This window comes from Coregonus clupeaformis, chromosome 29, assembly GCF_020615455.1.
Source record: "Coregonus clupeaformis isolate EN_2021a chromosome 29, ASM2061545v1, whole genome shotgun sequence".
NCBI lineage: Eukaryota > Metazoa > Chordata > Actinopteri > Salmoniformes > Salmonidae > Coregonus > Coregonus clupeaformis.
Window position 1 is genome coordinate 12,632,311 of NC_059220.1, and position 21,081 is coordinate 12,653,391.

General features: G+C 45.7%; 1 protein-coding gene across 9 annotated transcripts in view; it reads left to right on the forward strand.

The window, feature by feature from the left end:
• The window catches only part of LOC121544729 (apoptosis-stimulating of p53 protein 1), a 63,317-nt gene that overhangs the window by 2,403 nt on the left and 39,833 nt on the right, over positions 1–21,081 (forward strand). For 4 of the 9 annotated variants that reach the window (XM_041854826.2, XM_041854824.1, XM_041854823.1 and 1 more), the window contains exons 1-3: positions 2,763–3,087; positions 9,185–9,332; positions 10,834–10,953. In XM_041854826.2, coding sequence (XP_041710760.1) covers positions 2,944–3,087; positions 9,185–9,332; positions 10,834–10,953 — 412 coding nt within the window. In that variant the 5' untranslated portion in view covers positions 2,763–2,943. The other 5 variants (XM_041854821.1, XM_041854822.2, XM_041854829.1 and 2 more) reach the window with 4 other exon arrangements.

Sequence of the window (21,081 nt, forward strand, 5' to 3'; positions counted from 1 at the left end):
CCTCCATATAGGCTGTCTCATCGCTGTTGGTGATCAGGCCTACCACTGTTGTGTCGTCGGCAAACTTAATGATGCTGTTGGAGTCGTGCCTGGCCATGTAGTCATAGGTGAACAGGGAGTACAGGAGGGGACTGAGCACGCACCCCTGAGGGGCCCCAGTGTTGAGGATCAGCGTGGCAGATGTGTTGTTACCTACCCTTACCACCTGGGGGTGGCCCGTCAGGAAGTCCAGGATCCAGTTGCAGAGGGAGGTGTTTAGTCCCAGGCTCCTTAGCTTAGTGATGAGCTTTGAGGGCACTATGGTGTTGAACGCTGAGCTGTAGTCAATGAATAGCATTCTCACATAGGTGTTCCTCTTGTCCAGGTGGGAAAGGGCAGTGTGGAATGCTAATGAATGGAACATCACATTAATTAGCATATAGTCTAGTACGCCAGGTTTTACGAGCCAAAGATCAAATTCAGAGCCCTCTATTCACTTGGCTCGGACCAAGTGGAGTTAACTGACTGATATTGATTGTGAGCCATTTTGTACTCTCCCATCTCATGACTTGACCAGTAGCTAGTTTTAGGCTTACAAAGACTTAGCCTGTTTAATTTACTGACTTACTGTTGTTGTTATAGTGAGAGTCCTCCTCCTCCTCCTCCTCCTCCTCCTTGGTCATATCAGGGTACAGTCTAAAAAATGTATCATCCTCCTCAGCTCTCATTAGTGTAAGTGAAGCCTGACATCACTGTGTAGTCAAGCTGCTGTTGTTGTTTTGAATCCCGCCATGCCATGTGCCATTTGTATTGATGTGTCTCTCTGTGTTAGGGTCAATTACGTTTCAATTCAGTCAGTTCAGGGAAGTAAAGTGAAATTCCCATTCCAACAGAGGAAAATTGGATTTTGAATTGGAATTTCAGTTTACTTCCTGAACTGACAGGGTCCCATCACATCTCAGAGAAAGCTATAAATCTGAACCAAAACATACAGGGAAAACGAAACCTCCCATTCAACCTCTTGCCTTTATGGTAAACACTCACCCCAGTCCCCTGTCTATGTACTAACCCACTGGGCATGTATGTCAGCAGTGTGAATGGGAGGCTGTCAGCTCCATTGAATAGACTTAAGGATGGAGAGCAGTGTTTACAGCCATGTCCTGTGTTTAACTTCCACAATCTCTGGAAGAACAGGACTGTAGCTCTTTTAGGGGTGCCAGGCAAGCGCGTTTCCCCGGACACAGTGGTTGCTATGGACACTTTATTGACTGTTCTGTGCTGCACAGGGGAGCCAGCCAGCCAGGACACTAAATCAGGTGTCGGTTGGTCCGGGTCGGTCAACAGTGTGTCTGGCTCTGAAACCTGCATTCTGGTTTCTTATCTCTGTTGTCTGTCCTGGAAGTATGGGCCCTGGTTAAAAGTAGTGCACTATATAGGGAATATGGTACCACTTGGGAGGCACATTATGTCTTCCACCCAACAGACACGTTGCAAATCCATTCACTGATTAAGAGATACTGTATCTGAAAATCTCTTTAAAGATTTGTATTCCTGTTGCTCAGTTGATAGAGCATGGCGTTTGCAACGCCAGGGTTGTGGGTTCGATTCCCACGGGGGGCCAGTATAAAAAAAAAAAAAATGTATTCACTAACTGTAAGTCGCTCTGGATAAGAGCGTCTGCTAAATGACTAAAATGTAAATGTTAATGTGGTTCGTTCGATGCCTCAGGGGTATTCCTTTTAAAGGGAGCTTAAAATACAATTTGTTTATAAACATCTTGCCCCATAGGACTGCTTCTGAGTCAGAAGTGGATATAGGGGGGTTGTACACACACACACACAGAGAGAGAGAGAGGACTGTCTCTCTCTCTGTCTGCCTGGTAGATGAGGTCTGAGTAACAAGGTAAACTATATGTCACAGGGCTCTCTTTCCAGGCAGTGGCTCACCAGTTAGCCCAGCTCCAGGCCCACTGCGACAGCGCCTGCTTTGTGTCCTCAGATGTATTATTGACAAGGCTCGGGGTGTTGCTGGCACAACCGTTAGATTTGGGCTTCATTGGAATCAGTCAGCACAGATCCATCTCGCCACTCCTCAGAAAATCAAGTGAATGGGAAAATAGGAAGACCACATGAGATGGGATGGCATCATTTGTTTTCTACAATGGAATAATTTCCTATCAGCCTCTCTGAATGTTATTTCTCCTATCAGCAGGCTTTAGTTGTGTGTGTTGCTAGGTTGTTTCTGTTTTGAATGGTACAGATGTGGGATCTTAACTTAATCTGTTTCTCACAGCAGTAAATAATCCTGCAGCAACAGGAAATGTGATTTATTTTATGGATTACAATTCATATACATTTTTGTTGGGGTTGATACATTTTTATTTAGGACCAATCCAGTCTGACATTTTAAAGTAAAAATTACAAACTTTAGAGGCCTTTTAAAATCTTGAATACACTACAAGTTTGTATTTCCTGGAAATGTCCTGCAACAACAGGGTGATCAAATTAAGATCCTACACCTGTAGTTTGAACAGTAAGTGTGTGTGTCTGTGTGTTGTTTAGCTGGATGTTTATGTGCCCGTGGTCAGTTTGTGTCCTGTTCCTCCTATAGGTGCCCTGTCACAGTGACATTCTGGTCTGCTTAGTGTCACCAGGCGCCTCTTATCTCTCTCTGCCTCACAGCTGTCCCTGTTCCTTGGTAATCTAATTCTGAAGAGGGGTGGCCTCATGATGTCACCCCTGGCCTGACCCTGGGCCTGGCTCTGGCTGCATTTACCAGCACACACACCCCCACCCTGGCTACCTTCCTCACGTTCACTCACTGACACCCCACCCTTACCCTTCTACCGCCTGGTGTCACACACACACTTGGAGACACGCGCACACAAACAGACAAGCAGTGAGTGAGACTCTCAGCCCTGCCTGCCCTCCTGTCTGTCTGTGAAAATCCTCTCCCTCCAGCTCTATGAAGAGGTTCTTCAGCATGGTGCTGCACAGCCTGGTCAGTGCGACCAAGGACAAGGCCTGGCTCCACCAGAGGGTCCGTCCCGGGCCGCAGCCACAGAAGAAAGAGAACAGGAAGGCACAGGTGCCACGGAGGGCGGCTAAGGTGAACAGACGGACGGACGGACAGACAGGGCTATAGCTGTAGCACGGGACTGACTGGAGCCTGACTGGGAGGTGGGCGCTGCCGCTGCCGCTGTCCTGCCACTGTCCTGTCCTGTCCTTTCCAGCTTTGACTCTGACTGCCCTTATGTGCTGCTGCTTAAAATAGCAAAAGGCATCCAGAGCTGTCTAGGAATCATTTTGGGAAGCTGGAGAGTGTGATTGTATGTTTTTAAGGAGTTATGTGTTTGCGCAAGTTTAAGAGTTTGGTGGGCTGTTGATTTTTTGTTGGTGAATGAGTGTACAGTGGGGAAAAAAAGTATTTAGTCAGCCACCAATTGTGCAAGTTCTCCCACTTAAAAAGATGAGAGATGCCTGTAATTTTCATCATAGGTACACGTCAACTATGACAGACAAATTGAGAAAAAAAAATCCAGAAAATCACATTGTAGGATTTTTAATGAATTTATTTGCAAATTATGGTGGAAAATAAGTATTTGGTCACCTACAAACAAGCAAGATTTCTGGCTCTCACAGACCTGCAACTTCTTCTTTAAGAGGCTCCTCTGTCCTCCCCTCGTTTCCTGTATTAATGGCACCTGTTTGAACTTGTTATCAGTATAAAATACACCTGTCCACAACCTCAAACAGTCACACTCCAAACTCCACTATGGCCAAGACCAAAGAGCTGTCAAAGGACACCAGAAACAAAATTGTAGACCTGCACCAGGCTGGGAAGACTGAATCTGCAATAGGTAAGCAGCTTGGTTTGAAGAAATCGACTGTGGGAGCAATTATTAGGAAATGGAAGACATACAACACCACTGATAATCTCCCTCGATCTGGGGCTCCACGCAAGATCTCACCCCGTGGGGTCAAAATGATCACAAGAACGGTGAGCAAAAATCCCAGAACCACACGGGGGGACCTAGTGAATGACCTGCAGAGAGCTGGGACCAAAGTAACAAAGCCTACCATCAGTAACACACTACGCCGCCAGGGACTCAAATCCTGCTGTGTCCCCCTGCTTAAGCCAGTACATGTCCAGGCCCGTCTGAAGTTTGCTAGAGTGCATTTGGATGATCCAGAAGAGGATTGGGAGAATGTCATATGGTCAGATGAAACCAAAATATAACTTTTTGGTAAAAACTCAACTCGTCGTGTTTGGAGTACAAAGAATGCTGAGTTGCATCCAAAGAACACCATACCTACTGTGAAGCATGGGGGTGGAAACATCATGCTTTGGGGCTGTTTTTCTGCAAAGGGACCAGGACGACTGATCCGTGTAAAGGAAAGAATGAATGGGGCCATGTATCGTGAGATTTTGAGTGAAAACCTCCTTCCATCAGCAAGGGCATTGAAGATGAAACGTGGCTGGGTCTTTCAGCATGACAATGATCCCAAACACACCGCCCGGGCAACGAAGGAGTGGCTTCGTAAGAAGCATTTCAAGGTCCTGGAGTGGCCTAGCCAGTCTCCAGATCTCAACCCCATAGAAAATCTTTGGAGGGGAGTTGAAAATCCGTGTTGCCCAGCGACAGCCCCAAAACATCACTGCTCTAGAGGAGATCTGCATGGAGGAATGGGCCAAAATACCAGCAACAGTGTGTGAAAACCTTGTGAAGACTTACAGAAAACGTTTGACCTGTGTCATTGCCAACAAAGGGTATATAACAAAGTATTGAGAAACTTTTTTGTTATTGACCAAATACTTATTTTCCACCATAATTTGCAAATAAATGCATTAAAAATCCTACAATGTGATTTTCTGGAATTTCTTTTCTCATTTTGTCTGTCATAGTTGATGTGTACCTATGATGAAAATTACAGGCCTCTCTCATCTTTTTAAGTGAGAGAACTTGCACAATTGGTGGCTGACTAAATACTTTTTTTCCCCACTGTAGTTCGGGTGAGGAGACAGGGAAGGCACAGTATGTATGTGGTTGAGGACAATGTTTCTGGTGCATATGAATGCATATTGTCTCATGTTGTACTGTAGGCAGGTGTGGTGTCTTTTTGTAGATTTGAAAAGTTACCTGACTGTGTGGGATTTTGTTATGAATGTTAACATGTTACAGAACTACATTACGTGTTTTCATGTAGTAGGCTGTTCAGTGTGACTGAGTGTTTAATACTGTTAGGGAGAGGTAGGTTTAGCCACTCTCTGGTTTCTGACCTTTCATTGAGCGGTAACAGCAGCTCTGAGCAGATTAAGGGACGTGGGACAGAGGAGATCAGAAGATGCATGCTCACAAATTGTTGCTTTTTGGCAACAAAATCTTTAACAGTGATGATGAATTCAGGACTGGTTTGGGTTTTATGAATCTTGTTGGTTTGTTTTTGTTTGATTCTAAGCAGCCCCTATATAGTCGGCTACAGGCCAACCCCTAGGGTGAATGAAAATACATGATCCTTTTCCCTCACAGTGAGGGGACAAGAACCTTCCCTTCCTGGATTTGTTTTAGCTCGCTCTCTCCTGGTGTATGTTTTCATTTGTCACCCTGTGGACACACACATGTTTACAACCACCATAATCAGATTATTATAGCTCGCTCTGGGTTGTGATCTGAGCCTTACAGAATTCCTCCTCTACGTCCTTGCATGTGGCAGTGAGAGATTACCTTACATCTTGGACGGGGCGTGCGGCTCCGTTTCAGGGCTTGTCTTGGTCGGTGTGTCTGTGGTTTAGACATGTTTATGGGGCTGGGTTGAGCCTTCCGCAGAGGGCTCAGGGGCTTATACAGGCCAAGGGACCAGTGTCAGGCAGCTGTTGGGCATAAATACCTCTGTCTATTACTATCCTAGTGGAAGATTCTGCTGGACAGGGAGGAAGGGGTGGTGACATTAAGAGAGACACATTTTTTGATTCTGCAACCCAAATTTGCAGATTAAACCCAAATTTGCAGATTAACCCACATTTCCGTTTACAACAGATTGTCAATCTGGAAATGATGATGTCACCGCCTAGTTTAACAGTCCTATTTATAAATGTTTATGTAAAAAGCCCCATGAGCACCAACGTGAAATTCATAGGAGCATGTCAAATGTGGTGTCAAATGAAGCTAAGAGTCTCTTTATATTTCTTATAGAAATTAAAGCATATATACATTTTTCAACCATTTTCCATCCCAAAAATTTGGAATAAACAAAGGCTTTGATTTCTTGTCAAACAGATGGAAAGGGATTCTTACAAAACATCTACCAGAAAAAGTCTTAAAAGGTATTAGAAATACATAAAAACACAATCATGTTGAAGTAAAGACCCCTGCCAACTAATATCAACACTTATATTTAGTTTAGGAAAAATGTTTCTGCCTTCTGTAAATTTAAGAAACATTGCCTTGTGCCTTGAAATTCTATTACCAAAAACACTCACACACACACACACTGTGACAAGGCACCTATTCATGGGTTGCACGTTACGTCACAATATTGTTTTGAACATTCGTTTTATGAGTGATGCCCAAACTGAGCATTCTACTCAATATATCCTCATTGGGTGCTGATGAAGATTTGGTTTAAAGTTTATTACTGTGGCTTGAAAAAATATGGCAAATAATTAGTTGGAAAATCTTTTGTCACAATTTTGATGTCGCCAGATTGACTTTAGATGCAGTATAACATTAGCTAGCTAGCTAAGATTGAGGGGAGACCTCCAGATTTTAGCTAGCAATTTTTGACTAATTTTGCTAGCTAATGACAACATTGCCATTTGTCTAAAGTAAATTTGACAACATGATGATAATGGCAAAGTTGTTCCTTACTAAATATGTGCCAACTTTAGCAATGTCATCGTCTCCCAAGCCCCAACTATGTAATTTAGATGACACAGTCATTAGCCCTGGTTCAAAGTCATTAGTCCCCGTTCTACCTTTGAGCATCAATATGGCTGCGGTGTCTTTAGAGCGTTGATAACAATGGCACCGACGCGACCGAGTGACGGAGGAGCAACCAATGAATAGGAGGAACAGGACACTCACTGACCACGGACACATAAACATCCAGCTAAACAATACACACACCAAATCACTGTCTTACTCTAAGAGTGTTGTCTTGGCAGTCTGCCTGTAATATCTTTGCGCTTGTAATATCTCTCCTCTAATGTTTATCGCTCAGCTATGTCGTCAATAGTCTCTCCCTCTTGACTGCCTCTGACTTTGGGGCAAAGCATCTGATGGAAATGTATTTAGGCTAGAGGGCAGCCAGAGCTAAGGGGACATTTCCTCTAATACAAGAGCTTTCCTCTCTGGGTTGCATTAACATTTCTGGCATATGGATGTTGTATAGTTGCTAATCCGATATTACCAGTAGTCTGATCCCAGTCAGTAGCTTGATCCCAGGCATGTACAGTGGGGAGAACAAGTATTTGATACACTGCCGATTTTGCAGGTTTTCCTACTTACAAAGCATGTAGAGGTCTGTAATTTTTTACATAGGTACACTTCAACTGTGAGAGACGGAATCTAAAACAAAAATCCAGAAAATCACATTGTATGATTTATAAGTAATTAATTTGCATTTTATTGCATGACGTAAGTATTTGATCACCTACCAACCAGTAAGAATTCCGGCTCTCACAGACCTGTTAGTTTTTCTTTAAGAAGCCCTCCTGTTCTCCACTCATTACCTGTATTAACTGCACCTGTTTGAACTCGTTACCTGTATAAAAGACACCTGTCCACACACTCAATCAAACAGACTCCAACCTCTCCAAAATGGCCAAGACCAGAGAGCTGTGTAAGGACATCAGGGATAAAATTGTAGTCCTGCACAAGGCTGGGATGGGCTACAGGACAATAGGCAAGAAGCTTGGTGAGAAGGCAACAACTGTTAGCGCAATTATTAGAAAATGGAAGAAGTTCAAGATGACGGTCAATCACCCTCGGTCTGGGGCTCCATGCAAGATCTCACCTCGTGGGGCATCAATGATCATGAGGAAGGTGAGGGATCAGCCCAGAACTACATGGCAGGACCTGGTCAATGACCTGAAGAGAGCTGGGACCACAGCCTCAAAGAAAACCATTAGTAACACACTACGCCGTCATGGATTAAAATCCTGCAGCGCACGCAAGGTCCCCCTGCTCAAGCCAGCGCATGTCCAGGCCCGTCTGAAGTTTGCCAATGACCATCTGGATGATCCAGAGGAGGAATGGGAGAAGGTCATGTGGTCAGATGAGACAAAAATAGAGCTTTTTGGTCTAAACTCCACTCGCCGTGTTTGGAGGAAGAAGAAGGATGAGTACAACCCCAAGAACACCATCCCAACCGTGAAGCATGGAGGTGGAAACATCATTCTTTGGGGATGCTTTTCTGCAAAGGGGACAAGACGACTGCACCGTATTGAGGGGAGGATGGATGGGGCCATGTATCACGAGATCTTGGCCAACAACCACCTTCCCTCAGTAAGAGCATTGAAGATGGGTCGTGGCAGGGTCTTCCAGCATGACAACGACCCAAAACACACAGCCAGGGCAACTAAGGAGTGGCTCCATAAGAAGCATCTCAAGGTCCTGGAGTGACCTAGCCAGTCTCCAGACCTGAACCCAATAGAAAATCTTTGGAGGGAGCTGAAAGTCCGTATTGCCCAGCGACAGCCCCGAAACCTGAAGGATCTGGAGAAGGTCTATATGGAGGAGTGGGCCAAAATCCCTGCTGCAGTGTGTGCAAACCTGGTCAAGACCTACAGGAAATGTATGATCTCTGTAATTGCAAACAAAGGTTTCTGTACCAAATATTAAGTTCTGCTTTTCTGATGTATCAAATACTTATGTCATGCAATAAAATGCAAATTAATTACTTAAAAATCATACAATGTGATTTTCTGGATTTTTGATAGATTAGATTAGATTCCGTCTCTCACAGTTGAAATGTACCTATGATAAAAATTACAGACCTCTACATGCTTTGTAAGTAGGAAAACCTGCAAAATCGGCAGTGTATCAAATACTTGTTCTCCCCACTGTATGTGCTGTAACCAACTCCTCATGCATGACTACGATAGAAGAGTTTGCTAGGGCATATACAGAATGTGACCAGGCTATACCTTGTCAGAGATGTATAGTATGTTTGACAAGCTATATCTCTATGTCTCCCTTCTGTAGATGATCTTGACGGTGTACCTGAGCGACAGCCAGCAAATGCTGACAGAGGTGCCCATCACCCTAGAGACGACCTGTAAAGACGTGGTGGAGTTCTGTAAGGAGGCCAGAGAGAGTGGCTGTCACCTGGCTGAGGTCTGGAAGGGCAACGGTAAGTGACACTTTCACCTTTAATCTCTGACTTTAAACCTCACCTTCAACCGCTAACCTTTGGGTTTAAGTCACTGGTTTAATGGTTCACTGACCGACTGGTGTTGAGATTTTGTCACAGGCTCTAAAAGCACTTAGCAAAGTGACAAGTTGAAAATCTTAGCACTATTTTATAATTTTCCTCTGCTTCATGACTTTCTTACGAACCTTTTAGTGATTTCCTCCAAGTTTTAGATGAATCTATTTAACTGAATGTCTTGATATATACGGGCAAACAGACATCATTGCCAGCCAGCCATCATTGAGATCTCTTACTTGGGTAATGACCCACTCCCCTCCCTGAACAAATGTTTTCTATGGCCCAGCTCCCTCCCTCAGGCAGCATGCAGGGATTTATCTGCCATTGAAATCCTTGGGCGGGCCAAACAAGTGTAAATACATTTTGGGGATGGAAAAACGCTTTCAGTGTAAACTTAAACAACTAATTCCATATATAAAGTATGTAGAAAAGATAATGGACCTATATATATTTTTTAATAATATAATCTTTGAGAACTAACAGTCACCAAAATAAAAGCTTGACAGTCCGGGAGAATAGGAAATTCCAAAAACGATGAATTTAGTAGTATTGATTTTGTTATTATGTTTGAGCAAAATAACACAGTATTAGCCATGGCAAATGCATAGAATTGCAGGAAATTTGCTTTGAAACTGAAACAATTTCTCACAACTCCATGGAGATATTTGTAAAATTGCAGGAAATTGGCTTAAATATTAAAAGATTTCTCTACCCCGCCACGTCCACCACCTAAGCCCTTTTTTGATCCAGAAGGAACCCTGGCCTGTACATCCCAGACCCAGAAAGACAGTGACGCAGGGGAGAAAGTGGGTCAGGATGTTGACTTGAATTTGATTGTGTTCTAGTAATTATATTTCAATGATTTCACAGGTGAGGGAAAATACAGTAACTAGCTATCGGCAAGGTTGGCCTGACTGTCATGGGTTCTTTTCTCGTCATCACGACACAATACAGTGCTTCAGTGCCAGAGTTTAGCCATGGGGGCTTATGTCGTTTATCCATTCTATTAATAGAAAGTACTTAGTTAATCTCTTATGATGATCAGGGCTGAGGGGCAATCAACTCATCTCAGTGCTAAAGGCGTCACTACAGACCCTGGTTCGATTCCAGGCTGTATCACAATCCGACCGTGATTGGGAGTCCCATAGGGCGGTGTGCAATTGGCCCAGCGTCGTCCGGGTTTGGCCGGGGTAGGCCGTCATTGTAAATAAGAATTTGGTCTTAACTGACTTGCCTAGTTAAATAAAAAAATATTTACAAAAAACCCCCCACCATATCACTTTAGAATCGGCAATAGATAATCACCCAAGTCCATGTATCTAACAATAACTGTTTTCTTCTCCCTCACAGAGAGGGTGATCCCCTTATTAGTATTGTATATAATGTAACTATATTATAACTCTGTTCTCCTTGTCCTCCACAGAGAGGGTGATCCCCTTTGACCACCTGATGTATGAGCACCTGCAGAAGTGGGGTCCCAGGAGGCAGGAGGTCAGGTTCTACCTGAGACACGAAGACTCCCCCTCAGAGAGCAGCGACCAGGGTGGGTGACTTGGCCTCGGTAGACCTTGCCTGGTCCCAGATCTGTTTGTGCTCTTGCAAACTCCATTGCTGTCTCTAACCAGGTTTCCATCCAACCTTTTTATGCGAGTAAAGTCGGATAAAAAAATGTCATGACAGGCCTGATGGAAACAGAACATTTGTCGGTAAACTTTCTAAATGTCGACAGAACAAAAGATGCTAGAAAAGGTGGGATCTTTTTGTGTCTGTAAAATTAATTATGCTGTAAATGTTGGTGGAAACGCTTATGTGCAAATATTGATATAATAACCATCATATCGAAGTAAACTTGGAGTCACGCGATAACATGTTGTGTGGTCCTCCCACTATGGTCCTCCCACTAAGGTATAATGAACTTCACAGGATTGTGAAAGTGCACGGTGATGAGTTTAATGCTCTTTTCCAATAAATATTGAGTGTCTTATTCTGGTGACATGATCATCGATGCTTGGCTGCCGTTTGACAAATAAAAATATTCTAGCTTTTGTCCATAATTTAGGCTATACCCGCACTATACAGCTAGCGGGCTATACGCTACATCGGCAGGATAGAACAGCTGACTCCGGTAAGACAAGGGGTGGCGGTGTATATTTGTAAACAGCTGGTGCACAAAATCAAATACTAAGGAAGTCTCGAGGTTCTGCTCGCCTGAGGTAGAGTATCTTATGATAAGCTGTAGACCACACTATTTACCAAGAGAGTTTTCATCTATATTTTTCATAGCTGTCTATTTACCACCACAAACCAATGCTGGCATTAAGATTGCACTGAATGAGTTGTATAAGGCCATAAATCAACAGGAAAACGCTCATCCAGATGCAGTGCTCCTAGTGGCCGGGGACTTTAATGCAGGGAAACTTAAATCCGTTCTACCTAATTTCTACCAGCATGTTAAATGTGCAACCAGAGTAAAAAAAACTCTAGACCACCTTTACTCCCACATGTACATATTACTTCAACTACCTCAACTAGCCGGTGCCCCCGCACATTGACTCTGCACCGGTACCCCCCTGTATATATAGCCTCCCTACTGTTATTTTATTTTACTTCTGCTCTTTTTTTTCTCAACACTTTTTTTGTTGTTGTTTTATTTATTTTTTAAATAAATGCACTGTTGGTTAAGGGCTGTAAGTAAGCATTTCACTGTAATGTCTGCACCTGTTGTATTCGGCGCATGTGACCAATAAAATTTGATTTGATTTGATTTGATCTGTGAGCGGTTGTCTAGAGTGCACGTGCCAATACCAGAGTGGGCACACTCGCTATATAACGCAACATTTTATGTGAGAAAATCCATCACTAGAGTTGATAATGTGATGGAAACCCATTTAACTTGTATTTTTTATTCCGTACATGGGAATTTAACAGCAAAATATTTTTATCTGCAACAAGTCAATTTGATGGAAACACATCTCTGGTGGAAACACATCTCTATTGTTTTTATTCAGATTTTTTAATATTCACATGAAAATCTGTCTCCAATTGGATGGAAACCTAGCTTCTGTCAATCCAAACATGAGAATGAGTGACAAGGAGTTGGCATGATGGCACGAACAGACTGCCACTCAGGCTAGACCCCTGGCTTAGGCTACATCTTATATGGCGCTACCTTCGGCCAGAGGCACCTTATTCCCTATAGAGTGTACTACTTTTACCCAGAGGAGCTCTGGTCAAAAGTAATCTATACTGGCCAAAAGTGTGAGTGTGTGCTGGCTCTGCATGGTTGGCTGCTCTTATGTAACTAATAATATTTTGTGGTTAATTGGTCTACTCGCCGGTGACCTCCCCTGAACTCTGCACCTGAGACGGATCAGAGACAACCAGGCCTGGAGGGCTAAGGAGGGTGGAGGCTAGACTACAGGTGGAGAATAGGGGAGATGGAGGCCTAACCAGGGGTGGAGGGCATTGGGGCTGGTGCCTGACTGGGGCCTAACCAGGGGTGGAGGGCAGGGGGACTGGGGCCTGACTGGGGTCTGACTGTGGCCCAACCAGGGGTGGGGGGCAGGGAGACTGGGGCCTGACTGGGGGTGGAAAAAGGCCTGGGAAGTTGGAACTGACCTCTGTGAATGAATTAGCCTGAAGTAAAGAGAGGATCTTTACCGCTGTTCACTAGTTCTTATCACGTTAGCTATCTATACTGTAGACTAAATGCCTGATAGGGGAGGATAAACTCAAAGGTAATTTTTATGGATCATTTTGATGGGTGTGTGTGGATGGGAATGTGTGAGGGTAGGGATGGGGGGTCAGGCTGAACATTCCATGTTACACCCATGATGATACCAAAGTGACATGTATAGGTATCAGAGGCCCCCAGCCCCCCTTCAAACAGAGGGAGGGGGAGGTACAGTACAGTAGAGGCAAGAGAAACCCAGCCATGTTGAACATGCTACAGCCCTACCTTTTGGGCATTGTAATGAGGACAGGCCTGGCCCATTGAGGTTGAGAGACAGTACAGACAAACTCATCCATGTTACTAAGGCCCTGCCTGGCTGGTATTGTACTGTTATTTGTATTTGTTTTTATTATGGATCCCCATTAGCTGCTGCCAAGGCAGCAGCTCCTCTTCCTGGGGTCCAGCAAAATTAAGGCAGTTCATACAATTTTAAAAGCATTACAATACATTCACAGATTTCACAACACACTGTGTGCCCTCAGGACCCTACTCCACCACTACCACATATCTACAGTACAAAATCCATGTGTACGTGTGTGTATAGTGCGTATGTTATCGTGTGTGTGTATGCATGTGTCTGTGCCTATGTTTGTGTTGCTTCCCAGTCCCCGCTGTTCCATAAGGTGTTTTTTGTATCTGTTTTTAAAATCTAATTTTACTACTTGCATCAGTTACTTGATGTGGAATATAGTTCCATGTAGTCATGGCTCTATGTAGTACTGTGCGCCTCCCATAGTCTGTTCTGGACTTGGGGACTGTGAAGAGACCTCTGGTGGCAAGTCTTGTGGGGTATGCATGGGTGTCCGAGCTGTGCGCCAGTAGTTCAAACAGACAGCTCGGTGCATTCAACATGTCAATACCTCTCATAAATACAAGTAGTGATGAAGTCAATCTCTCCTCCACTTTGAGCCAGGAGAGATTGACATGCATATTGTTAATATTAGCTCTCTGTGTACATCCAAAGTCCTTTTTTGTGGCACCTGACCACATGACTGAACAGTAGTCCAGGTGTGACAAATCTAGGGCCTGTAGGACCTACCTTGTTGATAGTGCTGTTAAGAAGGTAGAGCAGCGCTTTATTATGGACATACTTCTCCCCATTTTAGCTACTGTTTTGACCATGACAGTTTACAATCCAGGGTTACTCCAAGCAGTTTAGTCACCTCAACTTGCTCAATTTCCACGTTATTTATTACAACATTTAGTTAAGGTTTAGGGTTTAGTGAATGATTTGTCCCAAATACAATGCTTTTAGTTTTAGAAATATTTAGGACTAACTTATTCCTTGCCACCCACTCTGAAACTAACTGCAACTCTTTTGTTAAGTGTTGCAGTCATTTCAGTCGCTGTAGTAGCTGACATGTATAGTGTTGAGTCATCCGCATACATAGACACTCTGGCTTTGCTCAAAGCCAGTGGCATGTCTTTAGTAAAGATTGAAAAAAGTAATGGGCTTAGACAGCTGCCCTTGGGAATTCCTAATTTTACCTGGATTATGTTGGAGAGGCTTCCATTAAAGTACACCCTCTGTGTTCTGTTAGACAGGTAACTCTATATCCACAATATAGCAGGTGGAGTAAAGCCATAACACATAAGTTTTTTCAGCAGCAGACTACGATCGATAATGTCAAAAGCCGCACTGAAGTCTAACAAAACAGCCCTCACAATCTTTTTATCATCAATTTCTCTCAGCCAATAATCAGTCATTTGTGTAAGTGCTGTGCTTGTTGAATGTCCTTCTCTATAAGCATGCTGAAAGTTTGTTGTGAATTTGTTTACTGTAAAATAGCATTCTGTTTGGTCAAACACAATTTTTTCCAATAGTTTACTAAGGGTTGGTAACAGGCTAATTGGTCGGCTATTTGAGGCAGTAAAGGGGGCTTTACTATTCTTAGGTAGCGGAATGACTTTTGCTTCCCTCCAAGCCTGGGGGCACACACATTCTAGTAGGCTTAAATTGAAAATATGGCAAATAGGAGTGGCAATATCGTCCGCTATTATCCTCAGTAATTTTCCATCCAAGTTGTCAGACCCCGGTGGCTTGTCATTGTTGATAGACAACAATAATGTTTTCACCTCTTCCACACTCACTTTACGGAATTCAAAATTACAATGCTTGTCTTTCATAATTTGGTCAGATATACTTGGATGTGTAGTGTCAGCAATTGTTGCTGGCATGTCATGCCTAAATTTGCTAATCTTGCTAATGAAAGAATCATTAAAGTAGTTGGCAATATCAGTTGGTTTTGTGATGAATGAGCCATCTGATTCAATGAATGATGGAGCTGAGTTTGCCTTTTTTCCCAAAATGTCATTGAAGGTGCTCCAAAGCTTTTTACTATAATTCTTTATGTCATTTATCTTTGTTTCATAGTGTAGTTTCTTCTTCTTTTTATTAAGTTTAGTCACATGATTTCTCAATTTGCAATACGTTTGTCAATCGGTTGTGCAGCCAGACTTATTTGGCATTCCTTTTGCCTCATCCCTCTCAACCATACAATTTTTCAATTCCTCATCAATCCACGGGGATTTAACAGTTTTTACAGTCATTTTCTTAATGGGTGCATGCTTATTAGTAACTGGGATAAGCAATTTCATAAATGTGTCAAGTGCAACGTCTGTTTGCTCCTCATTACACACCATGGACAACATATATTCTTTACATCAACAACATAGGATTCACTAGAAAACCTATTGTATGACCTCATACACAATATTAGGCCCAGCCTTTGGAACTTTGGTTTTCCTAGATATGGCTACTATATTGTGATCACTATATCCAATGGATTTGGATACTGCTTTCAAACAAATCTCTGCAGCATTAGTAAAGATATGATCAATACATGTTGATGATTTAATTCCTATGCTGTTTGTAACTACCCTGGTAGGTTGACTGATAACCTGAACCAGGTTGCAGGCAGTGGTTACAGTTTGAAGCTTTTTCTTGAGTGGGCAGCTTGATGAAAGCCAGTCAATATTTAAATCACCCAGAAAATATACCTCTCTGTTGAAATCACATACATTATCAAGCATGTTATCCAGATACTGACTGTTAGCACTTGGTGGTCTATAGCAGCTTCCCACCAGAATGGGCTTTAGGTAAGGCAGATGAACCTATAGCCATTTTACTTCAACAGTATTTAACATGAGATCTTCTCTAACCTTCACAGGAATGTGGTTCTGAATATAAACAGCAACACCTCCACCATTGACATTTCTATATTTTCTGTAAATGTTATAACCTTGTATTGCTACCGCTGTATCATCAAAGGAATTATCTAAGTGAATTTCAGAGATAGTCAGAATATGAATGTCATCTGTTACTAGCAAATGATTGATTGCATGAACCTTGTTTCTTAAGCAACGTATGTTAACGTGGGCTATTTTGAGCACTTTTTTTCTGGGATGCTTACTTGTTTTTATTGCTTTTGTCACGAGTTGCTAAGCCAGAACCCAGAAGCAGACCAGGACAAGGTAAGTTGAAACGAAGGTGAGTGTTTATTTACTAATTCAAGAGTGATGCTGAATAATCCAGGGAACAGAGCGGGCGGCGTTGATTAGTTGTTGGGGGTGCAGTGGTTGATCCCATCCTGGGTCGGCAGCCGCCGACCACCAGGCAGAGGTTGGATGAAGGTTCCGGACGGGTGACTGCAGATGGAACAAAACGGGGGGTAAGTAAGCAACAACCCAACAAGGTGCAAAAACAACAAAACTAACGCTAGGCTCTAAGACTGATACTCTGGTAAACCTACTGTTCATGGCTAACGATCCGGCAGGGAATGGATGTTAGGCCAGAGCCTAAGAAGGGTGATGATCAGGACCAGGTGTGCAGATTGCTGATGGGATGCAGGTGCGGAAATCAAGAGAGCTCCCCGGAGCGTTCCCGAACCCTCGGGAAACTGGAGATCACGAACAGAAAACTAGTCCACAGACAGGACCCGACTCAGACTGCCGGGATCGTTACAGTACCCCCTCCGACGAACGCCACCGGGCGGACTCCCCGGAGCGCCAGGATGGAGGCGGTAGAAGTCACGGATGAGGTCAGCATCTAGGATCTGTCGCCGCGGAATCCAACTCCTCTCTTCAGGACCATACCCCTCCCAGTCCACGAGATACTGGAAACCCCGGCCCCGCCGTCTGGAATCCATGATGCGACGCACCGTGTAGGCAGGACCACCTCCGATCATCCGAGGAGGAGGAGGAGGAGGCGGAGGAGGCAACAGAGGACTGAGGAAAACAGGCTTGAGGCAGGAGACATGAAAGGTGGGATGGACTCTGAGCGTCCTCGGGAGTTTGAGTCGAACTGCCACCGGATTGATCACCTTCTCCACCACAAACGGACCAATGAACTTCGGTAACAACTTCCTAGACTCAGTCCGTAAAGGAAGATCCCGTGTGGCCAACCAGACCCTATCTCCGATGGTGTAGGTGGGAGCGGGGATCCGGCGACGATTCGCCTGGAGCTGATACCGGTCCGAAACTCTAAGGAGTGCTTTTCTGGCCCGATGCCAGGTCCGGTGGCAACGACGAATATGGGCCTGAACAGAAGGCACTGAGAGCTCCTTCTCCTGAGAAGGGAACAGGGGGAGGTTGGTAGCCATACAGGCACTGGAAGGGAGACATCCCAGTGGCAGATGTAGGGAGAGTATTGTGGGCATACTCAACCCAAGGCAACTGAGAGACCCAGGAGGTGGGGTTGGAAGAGACCAGGCAGCGTAGCGTGGATTCCATCTTCTGGTTGGCTCTCTCCGCCTGACCATTGGATTGGGGGTGAAAACCAGATGTGAGACTGACTGTAGCTCCAATGGCCAAACAGAAGGACTTCCAGACAGCAGAGGTAAACTGAGGGCCACGGTCGGAAACGATATCACTGGGCAAACCGTGGACCCTGAAAACCTCCCTAACCAGGATCTCGGACGTCTCCGAGGCAGAGGGAAGCTTGGCAATTGGCACAAAGTGGGCGAACTTGCTGAATCTGTCCACGATAGTCAGAACGACCGTGTTCCCCTCAGAAGCGGGCAACCCAGTGACGAAGTCCAGGGCCAGATGCGACCATGGTCGCGGGGAATAGGAAGGGGGTGAAGTAGTCCAGAGCTGGGCCGATTGGTACTCTTATTCTGCGCACACACTGGACAGGCAGCAACAAAACCCCCAGTATCCTCGGCCATGGCAGGCCACCAAAAACGTCTGCGAAGAAACGCCATTGTCCGAGCCACGCCAGGGTGACAAGCCATCTTGCTGGCGTGGGACCATTTGAGGACAGCAGGACGAACCGACTCAGGCACAAACAACCGACCGGGTGGACCGTTACCGGGACCGGGCTGAGTCCGAAGGGGCCGCCAGCACCTCCTCCTCAATCTTCCACATAACTGCTCCCACGACGCAGTTCCGGGGGAGAATTGTCTCGGTCTTGGACCCACTCTCCTCCGTCTTGGAGAACATCCGGGACAAGGCGTCCGCCTTGCCGTTCTTAGATCCAGGTCGGAACGTCAGGGAAAACTTGAATCGTCCGAAAAACAACGCCCACCTGGCCTGACGGGAGTTGAGACGTTTAGCCGATTGCACGTAAGCAAGATTCTTGTGGTCAGTCCAGACAATAAACGGTTGCTCCGCCCCCTCCAACCAGTGGCGCCACTCCTCCAAGGCAAGTTTCACCGCGAGAAGCTCCCGGTTACCCACATCGTAATTCCTCTCCGCAGGCGAAAGGCGACGAGAGTAGTAGGCGCAGGGATGGAGTTTACTGTCCGTGGAGCATCGCTGCGACAGGATGGCGCCAACTCCCACATCAGACGCGGCCCACTTCAACGACGAACTGACGGGCCGTGTCGGTTGAGAGAGAATCGGTGCGTTGGTGAATCGCCTCTTCAAATCCAGAAACGCTCGATCCGCCTCCGGATTCCACTTGAAGGTCCTGATACTGGAAGTCAAGGCAGTTAATGGAGCGGCCACACGGCTGTAATCCCGGATGAATCTGCGGTAGAAATTCGCAAACCCCAAAAATCTCTGGAGCTGCAATCTCGTACCGGGCTGGGCCCATTCCAGAACCGCTCTAACCTTCTCCTGGTCCATCCTAATCTCTCCCCTGGAGATGATGTACCCGAGAAAGGATGTCGTGTGGGCGTGAAACTCGCACTTCTCGGCCTTCACGAACAGGCGATTCTCCAACAATCGCTGCAGAACCTGCCGGACATGCTGGACGTGGTCGGAAGGTTCCTTCGAGAAGATCAGAATGTCATCCAGGTAAACAAACACAAAGAGACCGATCATATCTCTCAGGACGTCGTTCACCATACTCTGGAATACCGCTGGAGCATTGGTCAGTCCAAACGGCATCACCTGATACCGAAGTGACCCATCGGTGTATTGAAACCCGTCAACCACTCGTCCCCCCTCTCTGATCCGGACCATGTGATACGCATTGCGTAGGTCTAGCTTGGTGAACACCGTAGCACCCTGTAAGGAGTCGAAGGCAGAACTCATCAAGGGCAGGGGATACTTGTTCTTGACCGTGATGTCATTCAACCCCGATAATCAATACACGGTCGAAGAGAGCCATCCTTCTTACCCACAAAGAAGAATCCTGCCCCCAGGGGTGATGACGAGGGACGAACGAGACCAGCAGCTAGGGACTCCTTGATGTAGGTCTCCAAAGCCTCACGTTCAGGTCGGGAGATACTGTATAACCTTCCCTTGGGGTAGACAGCTCCAGGGAACAGGTTGATGGCACAATCATATGGTCGGTGGGGAGGGAGTGACAGAGCCTTCTGCTTACTGAAAACTTCCCCCAAATCGTGATATGTCTCGGGAACCAGGGACAAATCTGGGGGTTTAGCCTCAATCACCTGACTGGGAACCGAATGGGGGCAGGCAGTCTTGAGACAGTTAGCATGACAATCAAGGCTCCAACTCGTTACCTTGCCCGTCACCCAATCGAACGTGGGATTGTGTTCCTTCAGCCAGGGGTATCCAAGGACCAGAGGAACATGGGAAGACGGCAGAATGAAGAATGAAATCATCTCAGAATGATTCCCCGACAACAGCATCTTAACCGGTTCAGTCCTCATCGTGATACGTGCCAGACTACTGCCGTTCAGAGTGGTCGCTTCAATGGCTTCCGGCAATTGCTCCTTGGAAAGCCCCAGCTGTTCCACCAACTTCGGCATCAAGAAAGCTTCCATCGGCACCTGAATCGATAAAAGCGTTAATCGCTAAGCTCTGATTCCTGTTCATAAGGGTAGCCGAAACGGGGTCTGACAGAGGTATTGAGAGGTCGAAACTGGCTCGCTAAAAGTCCTCCCAACTTTAGCGAGCCGCGCAGTTTGACGCACCCGACTGGAACCTGAGAAGCTGATCGGTTGGCCGGAACCCATTGCTTCTCCCTCCTTCGGCTCTCGGACTCGATTATCCACCCGAATAGACAAGGCTACCAAGCTGTCCAGGTCACTAGGCTCCGGATAGGAGATCAACTCATCCTTGAGCTGCTCCGACAGACCCTGGTAAAAGGCCGCTTGCAGAGCCTCCTCATTCCACCCACTCTCCACAGCCAACGTCTTGAACTCGATCACGAAGTCGGCCACGCTAGCAGTTCCTTGGCGAAGCGAAAACAGGCGCCTAGCTGCGTCCCTCCCTCGGACGGAATGGTCGAAGAGCTTCCTCATCTCGGCCGTGAACCCCTGGTATGAAGCCATGCAGGGATCCTGTCGTTCCCAAACGGCTGAAGCCCACTCCAGCGCCGACCACGCAGCAACTCAATCACAAAGGCTATCCTAGCCTTGTCTGTGGCATAAGAGTAGGGCTGTAGATCGAACACTAATCCACACTGCATAAGGAAGGAACGGCATCTTCCCAGCTCCCCCTCATATTTATCCGGCGTCGGAACCTTGGGCTCACGGAAGGACACAGCTTCAGAAGCGGCAGGCGAGATGGGTGAAACCGGTA